General features: G+C 36.2%; 1 protein-coding gene across 3 annotated transcripts in view; it reads left to right on the top strand.

Annotated features, from left to right (window-relative positions):
- Window positions 1-16,543: 16,543 nt before the first annotated feature.
- Window positions 16,544-22,708, top strand: part of GRID2 (glutamate ionotropic receptor delta type subunit 2) — a gene marked incomplete at both ends in the record, with an annotated part of 1,466,807 nt that continues 1,460,642 nt past the window's right edge. For all 3 annotated transcript variants that reach the window (XM_080796960.1, XM_080796959.1, XM_080796961.1), the window contains one exon: window positions 16,544-16,631. In XM_080796960.1, the coding sequence (XP_080653086.1) occupies window positions 16,544-16,631 (88 nt within the window). The remainder of the gene's footprint in view (window positions 16,632-22,708) is intronic.

The raw sequence follows: 22,708 nt of genomic DNA on the forward strand, positions 1-22,708 counted from the left end.
AACTTAAGCCTACACAATTATGAAGAAAGCAATGCATGATAGAAAATGTATATTATTTGGTGATAATAAACATATATTAAGACATTTTCAATTTGCATTTTCAGAAACTCACTAAATTCTGTGTACGGTCATTGTGAGTAGGGCATAAGATGTTTGTTCAACTCAACACTTACTTCCATAGGCCTGATATCATTGCCAAAGTTTATTATCTCAAAATGTGTGTGGAAGATTGATGATTTCAACTGAAATACAATTGGAAGATGGCTATCTAAAAAACGTTTTTTTTCCCCTAATGAATCTTGATACTGGTGTTAAATTAAAATAGAAAAAGAAATGTAAAGTGTGTATTTGTGAAAACACATTATTATATGCAGTGAGGTTGTGGCAGTTTTTAGACCTATTTAATTAACAAAGTGTTTTAATAAATGTTTAGTTTCTTTTGATATGAAATTCTGTTGGGGAAAGTGAGGAGAATAGTAATTTTTTCTAGAAAATTTGGATGTTTTCTAAAAAATTCAATAGCCTCTATAGAAGTGGACTTCTAGTAAATTTAAAAAAAATTTAGATCAAATTAAGTAAATATGGAAGATACACCAACATTTAATGAAGAAAAAATCAACCAATCAACTTACATTAGAAACAATGTTCGTCTAGTTGGAATGTGCCAGTTGCCTGTTAGATTAACTTGACATTTTATTCATGCTCAAATTTTTGGACTATTACAATAAAGAATGAGTTTTCATGCCCTATATTTCAAGTCAGGTTTATTGAGGAATAATTTACATGTAGATAAACTATCCATTTGTAGGTGTACTAGTTTAGTAGTTTGATGAGTTTTTACAAATAAATATAATCCTGTAATTACCTTGTGGTATTGTGATTTATAATAAATATAAATTTGGTTTTCCACCCATTCCTGACACAGAGCTACTAAAACTCTTGGTGTCTCCTGTGATGAAAGGAAAGGTTGTTTTGTTATGTTAATGAGGTAATTTATGGGGGCAGTTGCCAGGGGAACCAACCAAGAGATTAAAGGGTTAGAACTTTCAGTACCCCCTCAAACTTCAGAGAGGGGAGAGGAGTTGGGGGTTGAATCAGTTACCAACAGCCTATGATTTAATTAATCATGACCTTGTAATGAAGCCTCCATAAAAACCCAAAGGACAGGGTTTCAGAGAACTTCCAGGTTGGTGATCATGTGTAGATTTGGGGAGAGTGGCACAGACGCTCCAAGACCTTCCCTTATACCTTGCCCTATGCATCTGTTCCATCTGGCTGTTAGTGAGTTATATCCTATTGTAATAACCCAATAATCTAGTAAGTACAATATTTCTCTGAGTTTTGTGAGCTACTCTAGTGGTCTTGGGAATCTCTGACTTATAACCGGTTGGTCAGAAGTATAGGTAAACAACCTGGACTTGAGACTTGCACCTGAAGTTTATGCACAGGCATTTGGGTGACAGTCTTGTCAGCCTCAGCCCTTAATCTGTGGAATCCAATACTATCTACAAGTAGATAGTATCAGAATTGGGTTGAATTGTAAGGGTCCCAGCAGGTGTCCTGAGAATTGCTTGTTGATATGGGGGACCCCTCCCCATACTCGGAAAGGTACCAGAACATTTACACTCCATTAAGAAAGAACATTTCTATCACCCTCAAAAGATTCCTTATGCCCCTTTGTAGATAATCTCTTCATATAGTTCCCAATCTCTGATCATTCCCAGAAACTTTGATTTTTGTCTTTATAGTTTAGTTTTGCCCTGAGTTCAATAGATCATAAAGTATATAGCCTTCTGTGTCTAGCTTTTTCCTTCCACATATACTTTTGAGTTCATCTATATTATTGCATGTATCAAGAGTTTGTTTCCTTTTACAAACTCTTGGATGTACAATTTATGTATTCATGGTTTGGGGATACTTGGGTTGTTCCCAATTTTGATCGATTACATATAAAGTAGTTGTAAATATTCACATACAGGTTTAATTTTGGACTTGTGCTTTTATTTCTCTTGGGTAACTACTTAATGAGAATGCTATGTCTACTGGAAATTGTATGTTTATGAGAAACTGCTAAATCTTGCAAAGTGACTGTACCACCCTGCTTCCCTACCAGCATATATGGCATTTCCACTTATTCCACATCCTTGCCAATACTTTCTCCACCACTCCCCTCTTTTTAAAAAATTCAGTCTTTCTCATAATTATATAGAAATATCTAATTATTGTTTTAATTTACATTTCCTTAATAACTAATGTGAGGTTTTACAGATGAGATACACAGGACACCAGGCGAGATAGACGCAAGGCAAGGTTTATTAAAGGCACCCTTGGGCAAGGTTCCGAGACTCAGGAGAGGAGAGTCGGGGAAGTCACACCTGGGAAGGGGTGTTTTGGGGTCTAATTTGGATTGGGAGGTCCCCGTGAATCCTTGCTGGGCAATCTGAGGGTTGGAGGAAGGCGTCCCCTCGTCCAACACTGGGCTGCGGAGAGACAGTGTCGACTGCCGCGAAATTAGGACATCTCCCAATTCCCGGAGTCACGGAGGTCACCTGGTGACTGGTGGGGTCCGCCCTGACCCGGCTTTCCGGAGAGACGCGGAAATAGGGAAAACTCACCAAGGCTTCGGAAGTGGCGTTCCGAGAGGCAGGTCCAGGTCCGAGTAGGGAGAGGAGAGAGCCTCCTCACCAGGGTGGGGGCTCGATCTCCTCCCGGGTTTCGGCACCAAACGTAAGGTTTTTAGGTGAGATACACAGGACACCAGGTGAGATAGGTGCAAGGCAAGGTTTATTAAAGGTGCCCTCAGGTGAGGTTCCGCCACTCAGGAGAGGAGAGTCCTCAGGAGAGGAGAGTCAGGGAAGTCACACCCTGGAAGGGGTTGAGTGAATTTTTATTGGGCCAAGGGCTCATTGGGGGCTCATAACCATATTTGGTAAGGTTAGAGGTTGGGGGTTGGAAAGTCCCAAAGTGGCTGGTTTCTGTTTCTCGCATAGGTTTCGGTTAACTCAAGGTGACGTGTCCTTGACAGATGTCCTTCTGGTGGGAAAGTCCTGGGTAGGGGGAAGATGGCGGTCTGGTGGCCATTTTATTGCTCCTCCTGCATTCCCAGGGCTGCCGACCTAACAACTAATAATGTTGAACACATTTTCAGTGCTTATTTGCTTTTCAGCTCCCTGGTAAAATGTCTCTTTAAATATTTTCTCCATTTTTTAAATTATGAAAACTTACTTTTTTAGAATAATTTTTGGCTTATAGATAAACTAAGTAGAAAGGGCGAAGAATTCCCGTAGGCGCCCTACCCCTCACCTATAGACCCTCCCCCATTATCAACACCCACACTACAATTATATGGTTGTGATAAAACATGAACCTACATTGACCCATCATAATCACCCTAAGTACATAGTTTATGTTAGTGCTCACCTTTACTGTTGTACTTCCTATGGGTTTGACAAATGTAAATGGCATTTATCAGTTGTAATAACATTATACAGAATTTTTTCCTTGCCCTAAAAGTCCTCTGGCCACCCTTATTCATCAGTCCCTCCCATCTAAGCTCTAGCAACTACTGACATTTTGTTGTTTCCATAGTTCCCTCTTTTCTAGACTGTCATATAGTTGGACATTTCTAGATATAATAGAAAGCTACACTCAGATTGATTTCTTTCATTAATAATACACATTTGTTTCTTCCATGTCTTTTCATGATAGATAGCTCCTTCCTTTTTAGCAATGAATAATATTCCAATGCCTAGATATACCACAGTTTATCAAAATTCAAAATTTGTTTTAAGGAATTTGTCCATTGTATGTATTTTCAAATTAAATTTATTGACATAAAACTTAAAAAATAACATTCCTTTTATTTTCCTTTAAATGTCTATTGGATCTTTAGTAATTCTCCTCTTAGATTCTGAACATTTGTAATGTGTGCCTTTGCTTTTTTTCTTTATCAGCATGGCTAGTTGATTACCAATTTTACTGATTTTTTTTTTCAAAGAACAAGCTTTTAGTTTTATTGATTTCCTTTTTTTAAAATTTCATACATTTCATCCTTATTTGTTTGTTTTATTATTATTCTCTTCCTTCGACTTGTTATGGTTTTAATCTTCTCTTTTTTCCCCTAGTATATTAAGATAAAAGCTCAGATTATTTATTTAATGCCATTCTCACTTTTTTAATGCTCTAAGTTTCAGCATAGACAATGCTTTAGCTTTGCCCCACAAATTTTGATATCTTACATATTCATTTTTATTAGATTAAAATTTTTCATAATTTATCTGTCTTCTTTGATTCATAAGTGTTCTGAAGTTTTTAATTTTCGAATATATTAAAATTTCCAGATATTATTTTTTAACCCACTGAGCCACCCAGGCACCCCTTCAGATATTATTTTTTAATTGATTTCTACCATAATTTCTATGACTTAGTATGTTGAAGTTTGTGTTATGACCTAGAATACTTTCTGTCTTGGTGAATCTTCCCTAGGCACTAGAAAAGAATGTATATTTTGCACTTATCAAGGAGAATGTTCTAAATGTCAGTTAAGTCAGTTTGATTGAGGGTGATGTTGAGGTCTCTGTTCTTACTTATTTCTGTTTACTGCTTCTATTGAAAGCTATGTTGAATTCTACAGCTATAATTGTGGATTTCTTTGCTTCTCTTTTTAATTATATTGGGTTTTGTTTAATGCATTTTGAAATCGTATTGTCAGATTTATACAAATTTGCATTCATTATGTCTGCTTAAAGAATAAATTCTTTGTTATCATGTAATGTTATTTATCACTGGTTTAAAGTCCCTTTTCTGAAGGCTACATTTTCTGATATTAATATAACTACTTCAGCTTTCTTTTGATTAATACTTGTATGTTATATCTTTTTCTATCCTTTTCTTTTAATCTATCTATATTGATATATTCAAATGTGTTTCTTACAGATAGCAGCATGTAGTGAAACTTGTTTTCTTATCCCATCTAACAATTTCAACCTTTTGTTTAAGCATTTGTGTTTATTTCAGAAATTATGCTAATCTCTTTATTTTTCCATAATTTAATCATTATGTTTTATAAATTATGTTTAATGTAATTATTGATGTGGTGGATTTTACTTTTACTAATTTTTCTCTTTGTCTTTTCAGTTCATTGTCCCTTTTTTCTCCTGTTTCCTGCCTTTTGTCAGCTTAAATAATTATTTTTTATGATTATGTTTTATCTCCAATTTTGGTTTATTAGTTGTATCTCTTAAAACTGCCTTATTGATTGCTTTTTCATTTATATTATTATATTTAACTTATCACAATATACCTTAAAAATATTGTATATTAAGCTTTCATTTCCACCCTTCTATCTCGTACTACTTTTGTTATACAGTTTACTCCTACATTGGTAGTAAATTTTACAATAACCTGCTATCATTTTCACTTGAAATAGTCAATCGTCTTTAAAGAGATTACAAAGGAGAAAAAATGAAACATTTATATTTACTTTATTTTACTATTTCTGGTGCTTTTCTTTTTATAAATCCAAATTTCTATTTGTATCAGACAACTTCATCCTAATGATCTACCTTTAAGATTTCTTGTAATGGAGTTTTGTTTTGTTTTGTTTTGTTTTTAATTTTTAAAAAAGATTTGCTTATTTTATAAAAAGGAAGAGAGCCTGTGCTCACATGCCTAAATGGGAGGAGGACAGAAGGAAAGAATCTTCAAGGAGACTCCCCACTGAGCATGGAGCCCAATAAGAGGCTTGATCTCACAACCCATGAGATTGTGACCTGAGCTGAAACCAAAAGTTGGAGGCTCAGCCCACTGAGCCACCCAGGTGCCCCTCTGTAATGGGGGTTTTATGGAAATAAATTCTATTAGCTTTTGTTTGACAAGTCTTTATTTCATCTTCACTTTTGAAAGATTTTGCTGGGCTTAATGTTTTAATTGATCAATTTTTTTTTAAGTACTTTTCATATGTCCCCCATTGTCTTCTGATTTGCATAGTTTTTGATGGGAAGTATGACTTAATTCTTTATTCCTTTGTATGCAATGTTTTCCTATTTTTCCTCCAGTTGCTTTCAAGATTGGTTCTTTATTTTCGTTTTTCAGGTGTTTAACTATGACATGTTTTTTTAAGTACTTTTTATGTTTTTACTTTTTAAATACGCTGCTTGGAATTCTCTGAGGTTTTTGATCTTTGGTATATTGTCTTTCATTGTATTGGAAATTTATCCTTTATGCTCATTCCTAGTATTACTTCTTCCTTGTTCTCTTTATTTTCCTCTTTAAATCAAAGCACACATGTTAGACCATTTGATATTATCAATATCTCCTAGTTACTCTGGTATTTTTTTCTTTTTATTCCTTTTTCTCTTTATGTTTCATTTAGAATATTTTATATCAACCTACTTTTAACTTCACAAATTTCTTGCTCATATATATTAAGACTGTCATAGTAATTCTTCATCTCAGATATCATAGGTTTTTGGAGGGTGGGAAAGATTTTATTTAACTCATTTTAATAGTTTCCATTTTTGTTGAAATTCCTCATGTGCTTCATGTGTGTTCTTCACCTTTACCACTATATCCTTCACCACTATATCCCTGACTGATAGTTTCAACATTTGTGTAATTTCTCAATCTGCTTTGTTGATTGTTTTATCTCTGGACTGTAGCTTTTTCTTTCTTGATATTTTGTCTTTTTGAATGAATTCTAGACACTGTCAATTGAAGAACAATAAGGAGAGGTGAAAAGTATTGAGTGCCAAAAATGAATACAACTCTTCCATTACAATGATAGTGAATATTGGGTTTTGTTGATATTATTGTCCTTTGAATTTCTTCAGTGGTGGGATGTCTGAACTACATGATTAGGGTGAACCTTGTAGTGCTAGAAGATTTTTCTCAGTTTTTCTGCTTTATTCTCAGTCTTTAGAACCTCTTGCACAACTGTCAAATACTGGGTCTCTCTCCACACTCCTTTTTCCCTACTAGTGGTAACCTTCTTTTCCTTATTACTTAATGCTAGGTTCATGGTGGGGGCAGGGAGTGAGTTTTTGCTTCTTCTTATGTAAGCTTGGTCTTAGACAATACCTGTGTGCCCAAGCATCAGGAAGGGGGTCCTTGTTATCATTCTTGACCTTCTTATCTGGATGACAGACATATTCAGACTTATATCTGGAGGTTCTTAAATAGGGGAGATACATTTTGCCTCTCCTTATCCCAGCAATAAGACATCTCTGCTTTATACAGGCACAGGATTTTGACCCGTAAAGGTTTTCTTTTATTCCTTCATGGGCAGACAACCTTGATCCATCACTCTACCGGAAGTAGTGATATTTTCTTGTTTTCTGATGTCAAGAAGGAAAGTTTATTGGCACTTCCCCAGAAGTTGATGAGTTCTGTTTCTATGAACCATTGAATCTTTGCCTGGTCCCTAGTTACAAGACAGACTGCTGTCCTTCCCTCAGCGGCTTGAAGCACTTTTTCTTCCTAATGAGAAAGGTCCAGGGGAGTGGGCTACATTTTGAGATTTACTCCATCTCCACAATGCCTGTTAGAGTTACAGGGTATATCTGGTGTTCTGCTCTGCTCTCATTCTTTCCCATGACCACCCTAAGCAGATTTGTAGAAAAGAGCTTGAGTTAATGCGAGTGCCCCTTGTGTCTGCTACTCTGAGTTATTCTAAACTCTTATGCTATCCCACATTTATTTAATAGGAATTTATTAAAATTTTTGCTAATTTCTTTTTACTTGCTACTGTGGTGGCCAGTTCTTTCTCTGTGCTCTATAAAAGTGAAGAAGTTTTGGGTCCTGTCTCCTATTAGAGGTGCTTGCCAGTCTTTGGAACTTTGTTTACTTTGTTGTCTCACCACCTTAGCTCTCTGATGGGTCAAGGAAAGTTGTATTTTTATAGATCATACAGTATTTTCTAGTTGTCAGGATCAGAGTAATGTTCTCCTTTGGCTTTCTACATCCTAAGAAGAATTGTAAATCTATAAAGCATTTTTAGTTTTAGTTATTTATTTATTTTTAAGTAGACTCCACACCCAGCATGGTGCTTAATGTAGGACTTGAACTCATGACCCTGAGAGCAAGACCAGAGCTGAGATCAAGAGTCAGACCCTTAATCAAATGAGCCACCCAGGCACCTCCAAAGCATTTTTTAAAGAAAGGAAAACATATGGGTGATATATTTTCCTTCATCATAGAAGTTCAAAACAGGTACAGAAAATACAGAACAAATCAGGATCTCTCCTCAGATATGACATTCCAACCTACTGATTTGCAATTTGACTAATATAAACATCTACAAATAGAAGAGAAAAAAAATGACAAAAATTATTTGGGAGATAGAAAATGGATTGCAACAGTGTAATAAATGTTGCTCCTTCTGTCTATAAAAAAGGGAAATTGGTAGTTACATAAATTTGGGATATTTTGGGGGTGAACAAGGATTAATAATTCACTTCCTAGAGGACTTCTCCATGTTTTTAATGTAAATGTACACCATTGATCTCTTAGAGAAAATAAGTCTATCTAGCAATTTGCAATCTGATGTGACCACTAAATCTGGCTTTTTTTTTTTTTTTAAATAGAACAAAACAAAGTATTCCATAGAGTGCAATGTAAGAAATGCTGGTTTAGATATTTCTAATGGCATAGGAATTTTAAATCTTTTTAATATTGTCTCATTTTTAAAACTTTGATGTTGTTGTTTCTAGTATTTTATTTTATTTACTTTATTATTTTATTTTAATTTTTAGATGGCTTTTATTTTTATTTTATTTTATTATTTTATTACTTTTTTATTTAATTAAAAAATGTTTATGTCTAGTATTTTACAGTTTGACTTTAGATGAAACTTTTAAAATCTGATAAAGCAGGAAAATGTAAAAAAAGGTAGAAAACAAAGTACATACAGTATGATTAACTTTATATTAGCCAACTTTAGATAAATTCTATGAGATCTAATATAAACTTTAGGTTTTTTTTTTTCTTCCTTGCATTCTTTTCAGTCAGATAAACCATACTGGAAATAAGTCAAATTAAATCTGGGCAGAGACTCACATTTGGGCTTTTGTTGCTGAGATAATTCTTATTGTTATCTTCCAAAGAACTCTTTCAAAACACCTTCCATTTTTTCTACATTAGATAAACCCTGTGTTGTAAGCAATAAGACTGATAAATAGGTGAAATAATCTCATGACCAGACCACTTTGACATCTTAGTAATCTATTTATTTTGGAGTGAGTCAAGATGTTTTGACTTATACTGCATGAGTAATATTCTACAATTTTTAAAAAATTTTATCCTTTCATTCACTCACTAGTTAATTCATTTATTCATAATTATTTGAACTTAAGTTTATTACCAATTTTCAGGACCAATGAGGAATAAGTAATTTATTACGTTTTGTATCTATACTGATTTTTTACCCTACCCATTAAGAAGTAAACTTAAGTGTTTATGGATTTATCTTACTACTTTGAAAACTCTAAAGCAAATGTGTGTGTATGTATGTGTATGTAGATGACTGAATATTAACCAAGCTTTTGTTTCTCCTTTTAACTTTCCCCCATGATATCTGCTGCTACAAAAACAATATTTTAAACTAAAATGTATAGTTTGTTATGCAGCATATTGCACACAAACACACACTTTTTATTTTTTATTTATGTGCCTAGTAAAATATGTTTCAACAATAACAGTTAATTTCAGAATTAAATGGTTAACCATGGGAAGATAACACAATCTTATTTTTAAAGGTCAAATGATAATTGATATTCACTGTAGTTTGTGTCATGCATTTCTTTGTGCTTTTGACCTATTTGTTAGACATTTGCCTGAATTGATATTCCACACCAGGAGGATCAATTATAAATTAGTAGACAATATCTTTATTGTATGGCCAAGAATAGTTCCTTAACTCAAGATATACAAAATATATATATATTTTTTTTCTGTAGGGAAAGAAAATAGTTACATTAAGCTCATTTTTGAAACTTTAGTATTTAATCTGAAATTTGAGTTACATAATATCATCATGTCCTAATTACTCATTATCATAGGATTGAGTGGAATATTACTAAGGATTGTTCTACTGATATTTAACTCTTAAGTAACTGATGAAATTGGAGACGTGAATAAAGCAGGTATTATAAAAACATAATAATAGATATTTATTATTCCTATGTGTAAGTTTCAGAAAAAATAAAATTTCAGAAAATCAACTTACCTAAGAAATTACTTAAAACATCAAGTTTGCTTAAATATAGTCGTTTGACTAACATGAGTTAATAATACTCTGGTAAACTGTTAAGTATTGAGACATTACAAAAGTAAGCTGATTAAATCTACATCAAGCATGGCTGCCATCTTGTGGGGACAGGATATAATGTAGTGAGGGGCCAATCTCAAAGTGCCTCTGTTGGGTTTTAAGTCATTATTTTACCTCTATCCACCACTTGCTTGATTTTTATTAACATTCTACTTAAAATTTCACATCAACACCAGACAGAAGAGATAAGAAATCTAAACTAAAATTGGTGCTCTGACATATACATATATCTAATTTTTGCTCTTAAAACTTCAGGGTAAAACAGGTAATGAGGATTAAAAAGTACACTTATTATGATGAGCACTGAGTAATGTATAGAATTGTATCACTACATTGTACACCTGAAACTAATATAACACTGTATGTTAACTATACTGGAATTAAAATAAAAAAAAATTAATAAAAATTTCAATATCATGGCTAATGTAGGGATAGTGGAAAAGCTTTGAAATTTAAAGTTTTGACTTGTATTAACTTTAGTAATAAATTAAGTTTGATAGAGTTCTAATATTAACAAAAAAACCCTTATTAACAATCTATTCACAGAATTTGTTGGAATGTATATCTCATTGAGTAAGAAGAAAACATGACATTACTCTGACAGAACTTTGCAGATTTAGGGAAGGTGTTGAAAGGGAGGAAGGGATTAAGAGTTCAAAGTGGAAGGAAAGAAGGAGGGCAAGAAGAAAGGAAGGAAAGAAGGGATGGGGGGCAGAACCACGGAGGAAAGGTGGGAAGGAAGGAAGTATCACGTGTTATCAAGCATAAGATTTACAATAGTGTCACAGATAACATAGTTTGACAAAGCAGAAAGTGGTGGGCCACTGCAAGGTTGATCTGCCCCACCCTGTGCAAAAAAGAACATGGTATACCCAATGTGAATATGTTACATAGAAATGTATGATTTAATTTTCTCGAAGCATATTTAAAAGTCAAAAAATTGTGTTTTCTAAATTTGAGTCTTTCAACAAATGTCAGTACAACTTTTGTGACTCAATTTCTCATTCTCTTCCAGAAAACCATGCATTGAATAAGGGAAGCCCTAAAGTCCCATTGAACTTTGAACTTTTTTGATCTGCTAAGTATAAAATTGCCTTTTCAACTGCTCAAACAAAAAGAATTTTTACTTCTGCAAATGAACATCTCAATTATAAATTTACAGCCATAATTTGTTATTGCCTGCATATGCAGGTAGTCAGTCATTGTAAGCTCATAGTTTTCCTTTCATAGTCATATTAATTAAAGTTGCAGTATACTTAGAATCATTTGTGTGGCTAATCATATCTGTAATACTAATGATACAATTGTAGCAAAGTAGAAAAGATGATCAAAATGCATTACATCCTATTTTTTCTCTGCTATTCTTTTCAAAGCTGTTTTCACCCTAATTTTCAAGTAAGCTATCCCATAAATTTACAGAGTTTTATATCAAAACAAAATACATCTCTCGATTCACTGATTATTACTGAAGTTCTTTAAAACTGACTAATGTAAGTTGACTTACTACCATTGTAACATTCAGTGAGCAGCTAATTTTTTTTTTTTAAAGATTTTATTTATTTGACACAGAGGGAGAGATCACAACCAGGCAGAGAGGCAGGCAGAGAGAGAGAGAAAGAGGGAAGCAGGCTCCCTGCCAAGCAGAGAGCCCGATGTGGGGCTCGATCCCAGGACCCTGGAATCATGACCTGAGCCAAAGGCAGAGGCTTTAACCCACTGAGCCACCCAGGTGCCCCGAGCAGCTGATTTTTAAATCAGACATTGGTATTCCTAATATTTGTTTAGAGTAAAAATGAAAGAATTATATATCCCAGGGATGTCCATTACATTGCTTTCTTTCCACAAAGTACGTTGAACATGATTAAAGGAGACCGCATATCCCCTCCAAAAATGCAAATTAATAGTTTCCCAAAGTTTATACTTCCATAAAAAAAAATCATTATTCTTTACATCTTTAAACTGCTAGGATTATCTACCACTTCTTGAAATTACAGTAGTCTCCCTTATCCACAGGGGATATGTTTGAAGACCCACAGTGGGTATCTGAAACCATGGCTAGTACTGAAACTTATATATACTTAAGATTATTGCTATACATACATAGTTATGATTAAGCTTAGACAATAAATTAGGCACAGTATGAGATTAACAACAATAATAATAAAATGGAGCTATTATAACAATATACTGTAATAAAAGGTATATGAATGTGGTCCCTTTCTTTCTCAAAATACCTTATTGTACTGTACTCACCTTTTTACTAATGATGACATAACATGATAAAATGCCTACATGATGAAAGGAGGTGACATGAATGACATAAACAATGTGATGAAGCATTAGGCTGCTGATACAAAAAGATGATCATCAGGTTCCAGGCCATGGTCGACTTCGGGTAACTGAAACTGGAAAGCAAAACTGCGGATAAGAGGGGGATTACTGTATTGATGTTCATAACACAACTCATGCTTGAATTGAATTGACACTCTCCACATACAAAGAATAAATTTATGATTCATGGTTCCCTTAAATTTTTATTCCAAAAATTAATCATTGGTATAAAATTTTCATGAATGGAAGCTATTTTTTCCACAAAAAAAATATGCTGGAATGCCAATGTTTTGATTTTCAGTTCAGCAAGTCAGATGTATCAGCCATTGCCATATGGTAATGCTTGAATTAAAGCTAAGTAGCCTTAATTAGACTAATAGATGGCCTTCATAAAAAGCTTATATGGAAGTACAAGAAGTAAATTTATTTCTTCCTCTCTGGAATTTAACATCTAACTTACACACTAAAAAATTTTGTATCCACCTAACCTAAGTAAACTAATTTTGTATCCATCTAATTATATCACAATATGAAATTTTCTAAAATAGTAGGAGATATGGTTAACACATAATTTTAAAGTGTGTTTAAACTCGTATTTCATACAAAAATCCCTAATTAGGGCTCATTTGGTAAAGAAATTATTTCAACAGTTTAAAAGAGTGACTGGTATTTTTAAATTTAAAATTAATAAACCACTGTTTTGCTTCAATTCTGCATTAACTTCGTGTTACTTTTAGAAAGCTACATCTTGTGGCACTATTATCACTTCTGAATGTCAGGAATGTGCATTTTGATGCCTTTATGGTTTTTGTGATGTGTGACGCAGACCCTTGTAAATGTCTGAGTATTGTGACAGTAGTTCTGGAGTATAGCTACACATTAGAGTTGTATTCAGAGAGTTTAAAACATATTGGTCAGACCCCAAACCCCAGAGATTTTGATTCAATTAGCCTGAAGTGACCTTTTTTCAAAGCTTTCCAGGTTATTCCAAAGTGAAGCTACCTTTGAGAACCAATAAATGGGAGGATTTTGGAATAATGAAAATATTTTGCTCATAACACTCAAGAACAGATTTCCAGGATGGAAGATAATATGAACTGAATATATTTAGCTATTTCCAGGAGTGACATTTATTAAGCCAGGACTGAGCCAGCTAATGTTTTAAAGTTCTTCCTAGTTCTCTGATTCTAACATATTATAGTGTTCTTTCCATGTTAATGGTTATTTCACATTTTTTTTCTTCCTAGAGCACATAGTGACTCATCAATTTTTTAAATACCCTTGTGAATAATATAATAGAAGCAAGCTATGGAGAGATACATCCATTCTTTCAAAAACTTCATTATCTGTAGCAACAAAATATGATCCCTGAAATCACAACAGAACCCTTTAAGAAGTAAAATGACATCAACAACATTAATACGATCAAATTGAGTACATGTATACTGATGGGAAAAATAAAGGAATGATCAAAATTGAGACAAATTAATCAGTGATGGCTTCTTGGAAGCACTGATTTATGCCAGATTCAGAAGGAAATGATGAAATCCAAGTCAACAAAGGAGCTCTATGTAAAATGCTTCAGTGAATAAAACATGAATAAGCTATGGTCCTGACTCTCAGGGCACTGATGATCTAATTCAGAGGCAGTCCCATCTAACTCTAATATAAAGGTAGAGTGTGCTATGAGAACACAGAAAAAGGGTGGATTTATTCCATATTAAAGAACTGGATAGTACATCATGGGTAAAATTTGAATTAAGCCTTGAAGTGGCAGAGCAGAGTTGTTGGAAGAGTAAATAGATACCTTCCAACAGAATTTTGACCTAAGTAACAATATGGCAGCACATTTTCTGGAATGTGCAGGGAAAAAGTACACAAGATGAATGAAAGAAGGCATTTCAAGAGGTGAGAAAGTATAACTGTGTTTGGAGAAATACTAGCCCAATTCACCATGCCAGAAAGTCTTAAGAAGAAAAGAAGTTTTCTAAGTATGAAAGCAAGGGAGGGCTCTGAAAGGTTGTTTAAGGAGTTTGACACCCACACCTTCCAAATAGCAACATTTCCAAAGGATTCCAATTATAACTGAAATAATATCAGGTCTATTAATATCTGGCCTCAACTAGTTATTTGGTTGTGTTAACAAACCTCCAGTCTGAAGTGGGTTCAGACTGAATATAAGATATTCATTGCAAGAAAGGAAGTCACAATTGTTAGGATTATATTTCAAGGAATAAGCATGCCAAAAATCCTTTCATTCTGGGATGGGGACATTGTCATTCAGTACTTTTTTCAGCTCCTTTCATGGAGAAACAACCAACTTCCTCATTCTGAATTTATATACATAGGTCCATTGTCAGAGCTACTCAATGTAATATTTGGATCAAATGTTTCACTGAAGCATGTATTTTACTTAATTATTATATTTTTTAAAAATTTCACATTCTTCTTTTATCCTTTCTCTATCCTGATTGCCTAAAAATACTCTGGAGAGAGAGGAAAAAAAATCACTGTATAAAAAATAATTAGCACGTCCTCTCCTTTTTTGACTTTATAATTGAAATCTCATTAAAAGCTTTCTAGGTCTCCTTTTCCCTTAGCGACCAGGTGTCCCTAATTTGTTTTTATCCAATGTGACTAATTCCAGGCAAAGACTAGAAAAAGTCTGATACCTGTTGGAGAATAGCAGTAACGAGGTTAAATAAGTGGGGTGGCTTTTTCAGGTTGCCTTTAACCTTCTAAAAAAAACACAACACAACACAACACAACACAACCAAAAAGCTTCAACGTTTTTTTTTTCCCCCTTTGGAGCCTTGCCTTTTTCTCAGTCCCAGTTGAAGATTCCAAGGGAAATGAGAGCACTATTTTGTTTCTCCCTTGTATTGCAGATAGGGGGAGGAGGTGGTTATTAGAGAGAAGCTCTTCCTCCCTCGGTTCCCCCTCTCTCCGCCTGACAGCACCGCTCTCTCGCGGGCTCGCTCGTTCTCCTAGGTGATCCATTTCTAGGCAACGTGGGGCTAGTGCTGAAGCTGCCAGGCTCGCTCCTTGCTCGCTTCCTGCATCCCGCCAGGCGAACCGCTCCAAAAGCATCCTGCAGCCCGCAGGCTTCCCTCCGCCGGCCCGGCCCCGCTGCTCGCGCCCGGCGCAACTCCCCCGCCACCGCGCCCGAGCGAACCGGCTCCCGGGGCCCGCCTCGCCGAGCTCAGCTCCCCGTCTCGCGCAGAAAAGGAATTTTCTCTGCATTACTATCTGCATTACCTTGAAGTTCACTTTTACTACCCCTCTTGGAGAGGGCTTTTTTCTCTTCCCTGTTGGAATCTGGCTGCTCCGCTTGGAATCTCCTAATCTTTCCTTTCCACTTAGATTTTATTTTGGCAGCGAGGACAAGTGATTCTCTGCGGGCCGTTGGGGCGGGGGTGGGGGGGCGCTTTTTTTTTTTTTTTTTTTTGGTTGGGGGAGGGGGAGGGGAACATCCGGCGTGTGTGTGTTGGGGGGGTGGTCTGTTGGAAGTTGCGGCGGCGCTGGGACTGGAGACCCGCGGCCCCGGCGCAGCGATGGGGATGGTCTGAGCTCCAGCCTCTCCCCCTGCCCGAGAGCAGCCGAGGCTGGATACATTTTTTAAAAGCCAAACTGCAAACAACTCTGGCGATGCCAAAATTCCCCTCCAAGTGACACGGCTTTGCGAAGGAGGTTTCCTCAGGCTGGGCTCTCTTATTCGCTCTGCCTTCATCCACGACGATTAAAGGCGTTGCTCTGGCAATAGGAATTTAGGAAAAAAAGAAAAAGCTGCGCTAAACTCTATCGTGACCTCAAACTCTTCGGACTGGTTTTTTAAAAAGAATATATTGAAAGAGAAACCATCCTAAAAGAGATTCAGCATAGGAGGAGATGGAAGTTTTCCCCTTGCTCTTGGTTTTGTCCGTCTGGTGGTCTCGAACCTGGGACTTGGCGAATGCGGATTCAATCATTCACATCGGTAAGAAAGAGCAGGTGTTGCCTGTGGGTACTTCTAACGTTTGGGTTAGCAAATGTTTCCCTTTGCCTCCCCCTCTCCGCCCTCTATGTGGTTTACTGGCGCTGGCTTCGGTTTATTGCCCCTTCCCGCTAACCTCCCCTCACACTTGTTCAGTTTTCTGGCAGGATGTGGATGCTCGAACCTAGACTTGGGCCGTTGTTTCGCGGTGAATCTTGGAGTGTATGCTGGATGCGTGGGGGTCTCGAGTTTACCTCAGTTGTGCGTGTGTGCCGGGAAGTGCGGGGAGTGGGTGGGTTCTAAGTGTGTGGGGAAAGGAAGTTTAATCGACTCTACCTTCCATATTCTTTCCCGGATGTACATTTGCTCCATCAAAAAAAAAAAAAAAAAATCTTAGGGGAAAGAAGAGGTGTGTGTCACCTGTGAGGCGAAAACTGGGGTGAGAGGTGGGGGGAGCTCCCTTCGGATCGAACAGGTGGTTTTGCAACGTGAGCGGGCTGCGTTAGCCGCAGCGTTGTGCGATGGTGACGGGGTGCTGGCTGCGCCCCCAGCCTCCTTTTCCTCTTCCCGTCCTCTTGGCTTTGCAGTACTCGCGCAGAGTCGCCGCGACGGTGGCGGGAGGGTCTGGCGGCGGTGTAGCCGAGGACGGGGAGCCGCGCGCCTCGCTGCTTCGCACACTCCCCTGGCCTGGCGCGGCGGCGAGACTGGCCCGCGGGCGCACGAGAAGCGCAGGGCGCGCTGGCCGCCCTCGTGGGCTGCCATGCAGACACCTGCCTCGCCTTGTCTCGCGGTCAACTCTGAGTTGCCGCGCAAGGCCGAGAGGAAAGGCGTTTGGGCTCGGGCCGGGCGGCCTGACTCCAAGAAGGACGCCGAGCTGGTTCGGAGATGTTCGTGGCCCCACCTATTGGCAACCAGACGGGCCGGGACTGGCCGCGGCTGGCGCGGGCGGGGGCGGGGGCGGGGGCGGAGGCGGGTGGGGGCCGCGCGTCATTATCATGCACAGCGCTCGCAGCTTCAGGCTCCAACTCTTCTCACTTGCTAATCCGTAAGAGCTGAGTGGAGACGGGCTCCTGCAGCCTTTTCTGCGTTAATGCGACGATTTCCTTTTCGGAAATTCGCGTCCGCGGGCCAGTAAGGTTCATTTACTGGGATGAAGAGAGGCCCCCCTTGGGGAATTTTTCTGGGCACAGGACTTTTATCTGTCCACATGGCTTGATGTTCTTCAAATTGAAGCGACAGATGGGTCGCAGCATCTCCTCCTTTCGTCCCCCTGCCCCTCCCCTGCTCAACACACACACACACACACACACACACACACACACACCCCCCCCACAGAGTCCTAGAAGGGAACCTGCTTCAGGTGGCTCTTGTGCCTGCCCAAGCGAGGGGCTTATGTCTGGTGTGTGCCTCCACAGAGGCCAGCCCCTTAGCTCCAGGGGACTCCTCGGTCTCAGAGGCTGTCTTTGTAAACATGTCTGCCATTCTCTGTCATTTATATCAATAGAACCATACATGTCTCCATATAAGGGGTAATGAGGTCAGGATTCTAAACCTTGCTTTTAGGCATTAATTAAGCACTAGAGAGCTTGACTGCTAGATCACGTTTTGCCTGGGGGCTAACAGGGCCTGTGGGTTCAGAACTTTTCAGGGAGAAATTATGGCCTCATTGAGGGGTTCAGTAATGTTCTGATAGAATTCAGAAGCGAACTGTGTCCTCTTAAAGAAATGACATACATCTATGTCCAGTTATAAATGACTGGAACAGGATGTATATATATATATAATGTGGTAACTTTACACTCGTTTTATGATTAGGGATTTCTGCCTTAGGCTCTTCATCGCTCAGGAGACAAGGCTTGTGGATAAATGCTCATTTTGTTGCTTATTCTGTGGTCCACATGATAAATATATTATTTGCAAACACCTACAGCTCTTGCTGTCCTTTATCAGCTGAATACTATTTTGCAATGTAGTCTGATCATTTGTTTCTAAATAGAACACAACGGTTGTATTTTTTCCTTTGCATTCTGTTTGTCAATGTGACATGGTTTACTTATTTATAACCAGACCCCCCCAAAAAAAGTAACTGTGTACAAATTACAGATTTCTTCAGATAGCAAGTTGTATGCATGAACTGTGTATATCCTATTAAAAGGAACACTTATCAGACAATTTGACTTGAATGCAATTAGTACATTAGGCAAGAGGATTAGCTTTTATAGGCTACCTAATATTGCCACGAAAGCTAGCAAATTGATAATTGTTTCAGATTCTTTATATCTTTTATAATATACTGATAAATATTATTCCCAAATTAAAGAAAATGACCAAGACTAATTTGAGTGCGTGTCAGAGGTTAAAAGCCCCTCCTGCTTCCACCTCTCATCCCAGCCAAAGTATAATAAATTCAAAACTAAATGCCCATTCTAAAGTTTTAAACCATTGGTTACTATTCATTGAATCAGTTTACCTGGTTGACTAGCAAAAGAGAATTAATTATCCTTAGGAGGTGATTGCTTTAATTTAAATATTTAATGGGAGAAATATGCTTATGGCAAATGTATTATTTCAGGATTTAAGGGATGAATGTGATGAAACTGAAGGGAAAGTTAATATTTCAGCTCTAGAGTTACAAGGAGATATGCAGAAATGAAAGGTCTTTCTAGCCTCATGTACTGTGGGTTCATGTGGAATGTAGCTGCAATATGCAGTTCAAGCAACCTGGAAACTAAAAAAGACCTGCTCTGTTTCTTTAAATACTGAATCCTTTTAGTGTTGAACAGAATTATATATATGAAAACTCTCTCCATTCTTCTTTCTTTCTTTTTGTTTTCTTTTTTCCATGCAGGTAGTTTTAAAATGTCAATTATAATATTTTAAACTCTAATATATTTTGTTAAACACGTGAATTCACTAGAATGATGAAATATATCATAATAGTTAAACTCCGGTGATTGAAGTGGCAGTGTATTTATTTTCAGTCAAAAATGCACTAATATCATACATAATTACTTCTTCTGTTAAATCGCATTTTAAAGATATTTGATAATTGCATATATTTGTTTAAAGCACATGTACACACATAATATTTAGAAATGAATCACCTCAATTGTGATATTCTTCCCCCCCAAAGAAAGGTCTTTTGACATATAAAAACTGCAATTTTGAATTATGCTTTTACTTTGAGCCTGTGCATTGATTGAGTAATTTCATCAGACCCACATTACTTGATTGCTTAGAAGTTTCCTAATGATCTGCATGCTGTAGGAAGAACCAAAAAATCGTGAGTGGAATGGCAATGATACTGTGTTTTATGAGGCTATTCAAAAGTCGCTCTGATTTATGTAGCTAGAAAGCTCGAAAGTCTTTGAGATTATCCACGCTGACTGCTATTTTCTTCATACATCAGTCGTTCCACACTCTTTACTCCCTAAACACAACAGGAGTATAGAGCACTGCTTTAATTAAGCAGGGATTAGGTGGCATTTCCAGTCAACTGCACAGTTTGTGTTTTGCTTCAAATCTAATATGGAGGATCTCATGTTTTAACAGTTTAATGTATGCTCATTTCTTTATCTGGTTCCTGTGCTCACAGAACTGATTGAAATGAGCTATCCTCAGTTATATATCTCTACAAGGATATTCTCAAACAGTGTAGTCACATATTATGAAAATCACTCACAGGTTTTTCTTGTTATCAGTCATAGTAAAATACTTTATGCCAACAGGGAATAGAAACAAACCATTTATTTATGTTTTTCTTGTAAGCACATGATACTTTATCCTCTGAGATCATAGTCATTAACTATGATTTGTTTGAGAAGCCTAAAACAATGCACAGAATATTTTCATTGCAAGAAAGTTCAAATTAAAGTACACAACTGGTGGATGAATAAAATGTCCACATTAAAAATAGTAATAGATGGCAGATTTAAAGCAATAGTTTTCATGATTTCTGCAGTGAGGACAGTTTTATCAAATATAGAATGTAAAAGTATTTCCAGAAAATGTACTGTGTCTTATACCAAAATATTTCTTTTCCAGCTCTTTACATAATATGTATTGAGTATGATAGCCCCCAGGAGTCATTAAGGACTCCTTGTACTGTATACGATATCTCAATGATTTAAATTACCCCTTTATTATTTACAGTGGTTGTTTGCTTCCTAAGTTATGGATAACATATAGTGTAAACTTCTGGAATATATGTACAAGTAGTTTCTGAATTTAAAATAAGGGTGCACTTTACTATTATTCTTTTCTGTATCATTAATACAGTTATTTGAAGCATAATTCAGATGTGCATTAAGTTAGACAGTGTTATTATTCAACAGTATCAACTATGACATGGCTAATAAGCCATTACACCAAGGACCTTTGCTTTCTATTCCAAGTGAAGTGTACACCCAGTAAATATCTCCTATAAATTTTAATTCAAATAAGAATAAAAATCAAGGTGATTAACTTTAGACTTTTTAAACAGTAGAAACCAGTTGAGATTGTTAGGAGTAATGAAAGATGCATTATATTTAATTCAATTCCTAAGGCTAAGTTTATCATATAGTAATTTTGTCTCAAAGGGTATTGTAATTTTAAAACCATACTCTCCAATCTGGAAGTCTTTTTTTTCCCCCCTTCCTTCATTTGCTTGTGTTATTTTACTGTTACAAAGTAAAGTATTTGGTATTGCTTTTAGATTTTCATAATATTTTAGATTATAGACAGACAACATTTTGGTGTGTAGCCATACTTACACAGTTTTACCACAAACATAATGTTTATTAGGAAATACATTTATGGCCTATAAAGATAGCTTTGCCATTAGGTGTCACTGCATTCTGAGCTGTTCCTTTGTAGTCCTACTTGAAAACCAAATGAGGGATGTATTTTTTTAATTCTCTGAAAAAAATGCCATTCAGTGAGGTGATGCCATAAGATACAGGTGGTTTTATTTTCAAACCAGAATAGGAAATATTATCCCTGTCTCTTATGCTTACAAAAATGTAGTTTTAGTACATATCAACACTCTCTATTCTCCAGGTAGATAAGATTCCTAGACCTAATGATGTAAATTTTTGACAAGTTTAAAATACAATGGAAATATATCCTTTAATACATATTCTGTGTGCAAAAATCTAAGATACCAAAAATGCTACAAATGTGCTTATTACCGCTGGCATAAACAAATTAGTGGATGTAGTTTATTAAGCTATTTCTTAACTGTGGTAGTTCTGCTTACTCATGGAACTTTTGGGTACCAAACTAAATGTTTGTAATGTGAAACACACATGCACAGAGCTATGAAAAGAATGTAGGCACAAATACAGATATTTTTAAAACAATGTCATCCATTGAGTTTTGTGCATGATTATATATGTTTTCAGATAATTTAGCCTGATAAGTATTAAGTTTTATGTAGTGTAACAGTTTCTTCCAAACACATACAACTACTACCACTATTAGTCCTGTTGGGTTTTTGTGGTAATTTATATTTTTATAACCAGCATCTATGATCACTTAGTAATTTTTCTGTTTATTTCATTTTTTTAAAGAGGCAATATGCTTCTTTCAAGCATATCCCATTAGAAGACTAATGGAGATGAAACTTAGGTCAACTTGAATCTGATAATTCATTTTAATATCTGCAAATCCACATAGAGAATGCAGTACGAGGTTAAATGAATGAGCATTTTGTCATATTATTTTAGACCTTATCTTGCACCAATATTAATTATAATGAATTAGTTGTTCTACATTAATATATTAGAATAATGTATTAAGAACTTAGTATAAAATTAAGTGATCAGATGGATATCTAAATGATAAGGGAAAATACTAAAGTAATTCTGGGATGGATTACGTGGGTATTTGTGGATTTAAGTCATTTATATTGGTGACTTTTAACATTTGGGTGTGGACGCTAATTTCATATGAATGTGAATTATATGGGGGGGATGTTAAGACATAGTAAAAATGTTCTGGATTGGAATTTTAAGGGTTTTTGGTTAAGTACCAATTTTATCAATGGCTAACTGAGCAAAATTGGAAAGTTATTCTTTTTTTTTAATAAGATTTATTTA

The sequence above is a fragment of the Martes martes genome (assembly GCF_963455335.1).
Source record: "Martes martes genome assembly, chromosome: 2".
NCBI lineage: Eukaryota > Metazoa > Chordata > Mammalia > Carnivora > Mustelidae > Martes > Martes martes.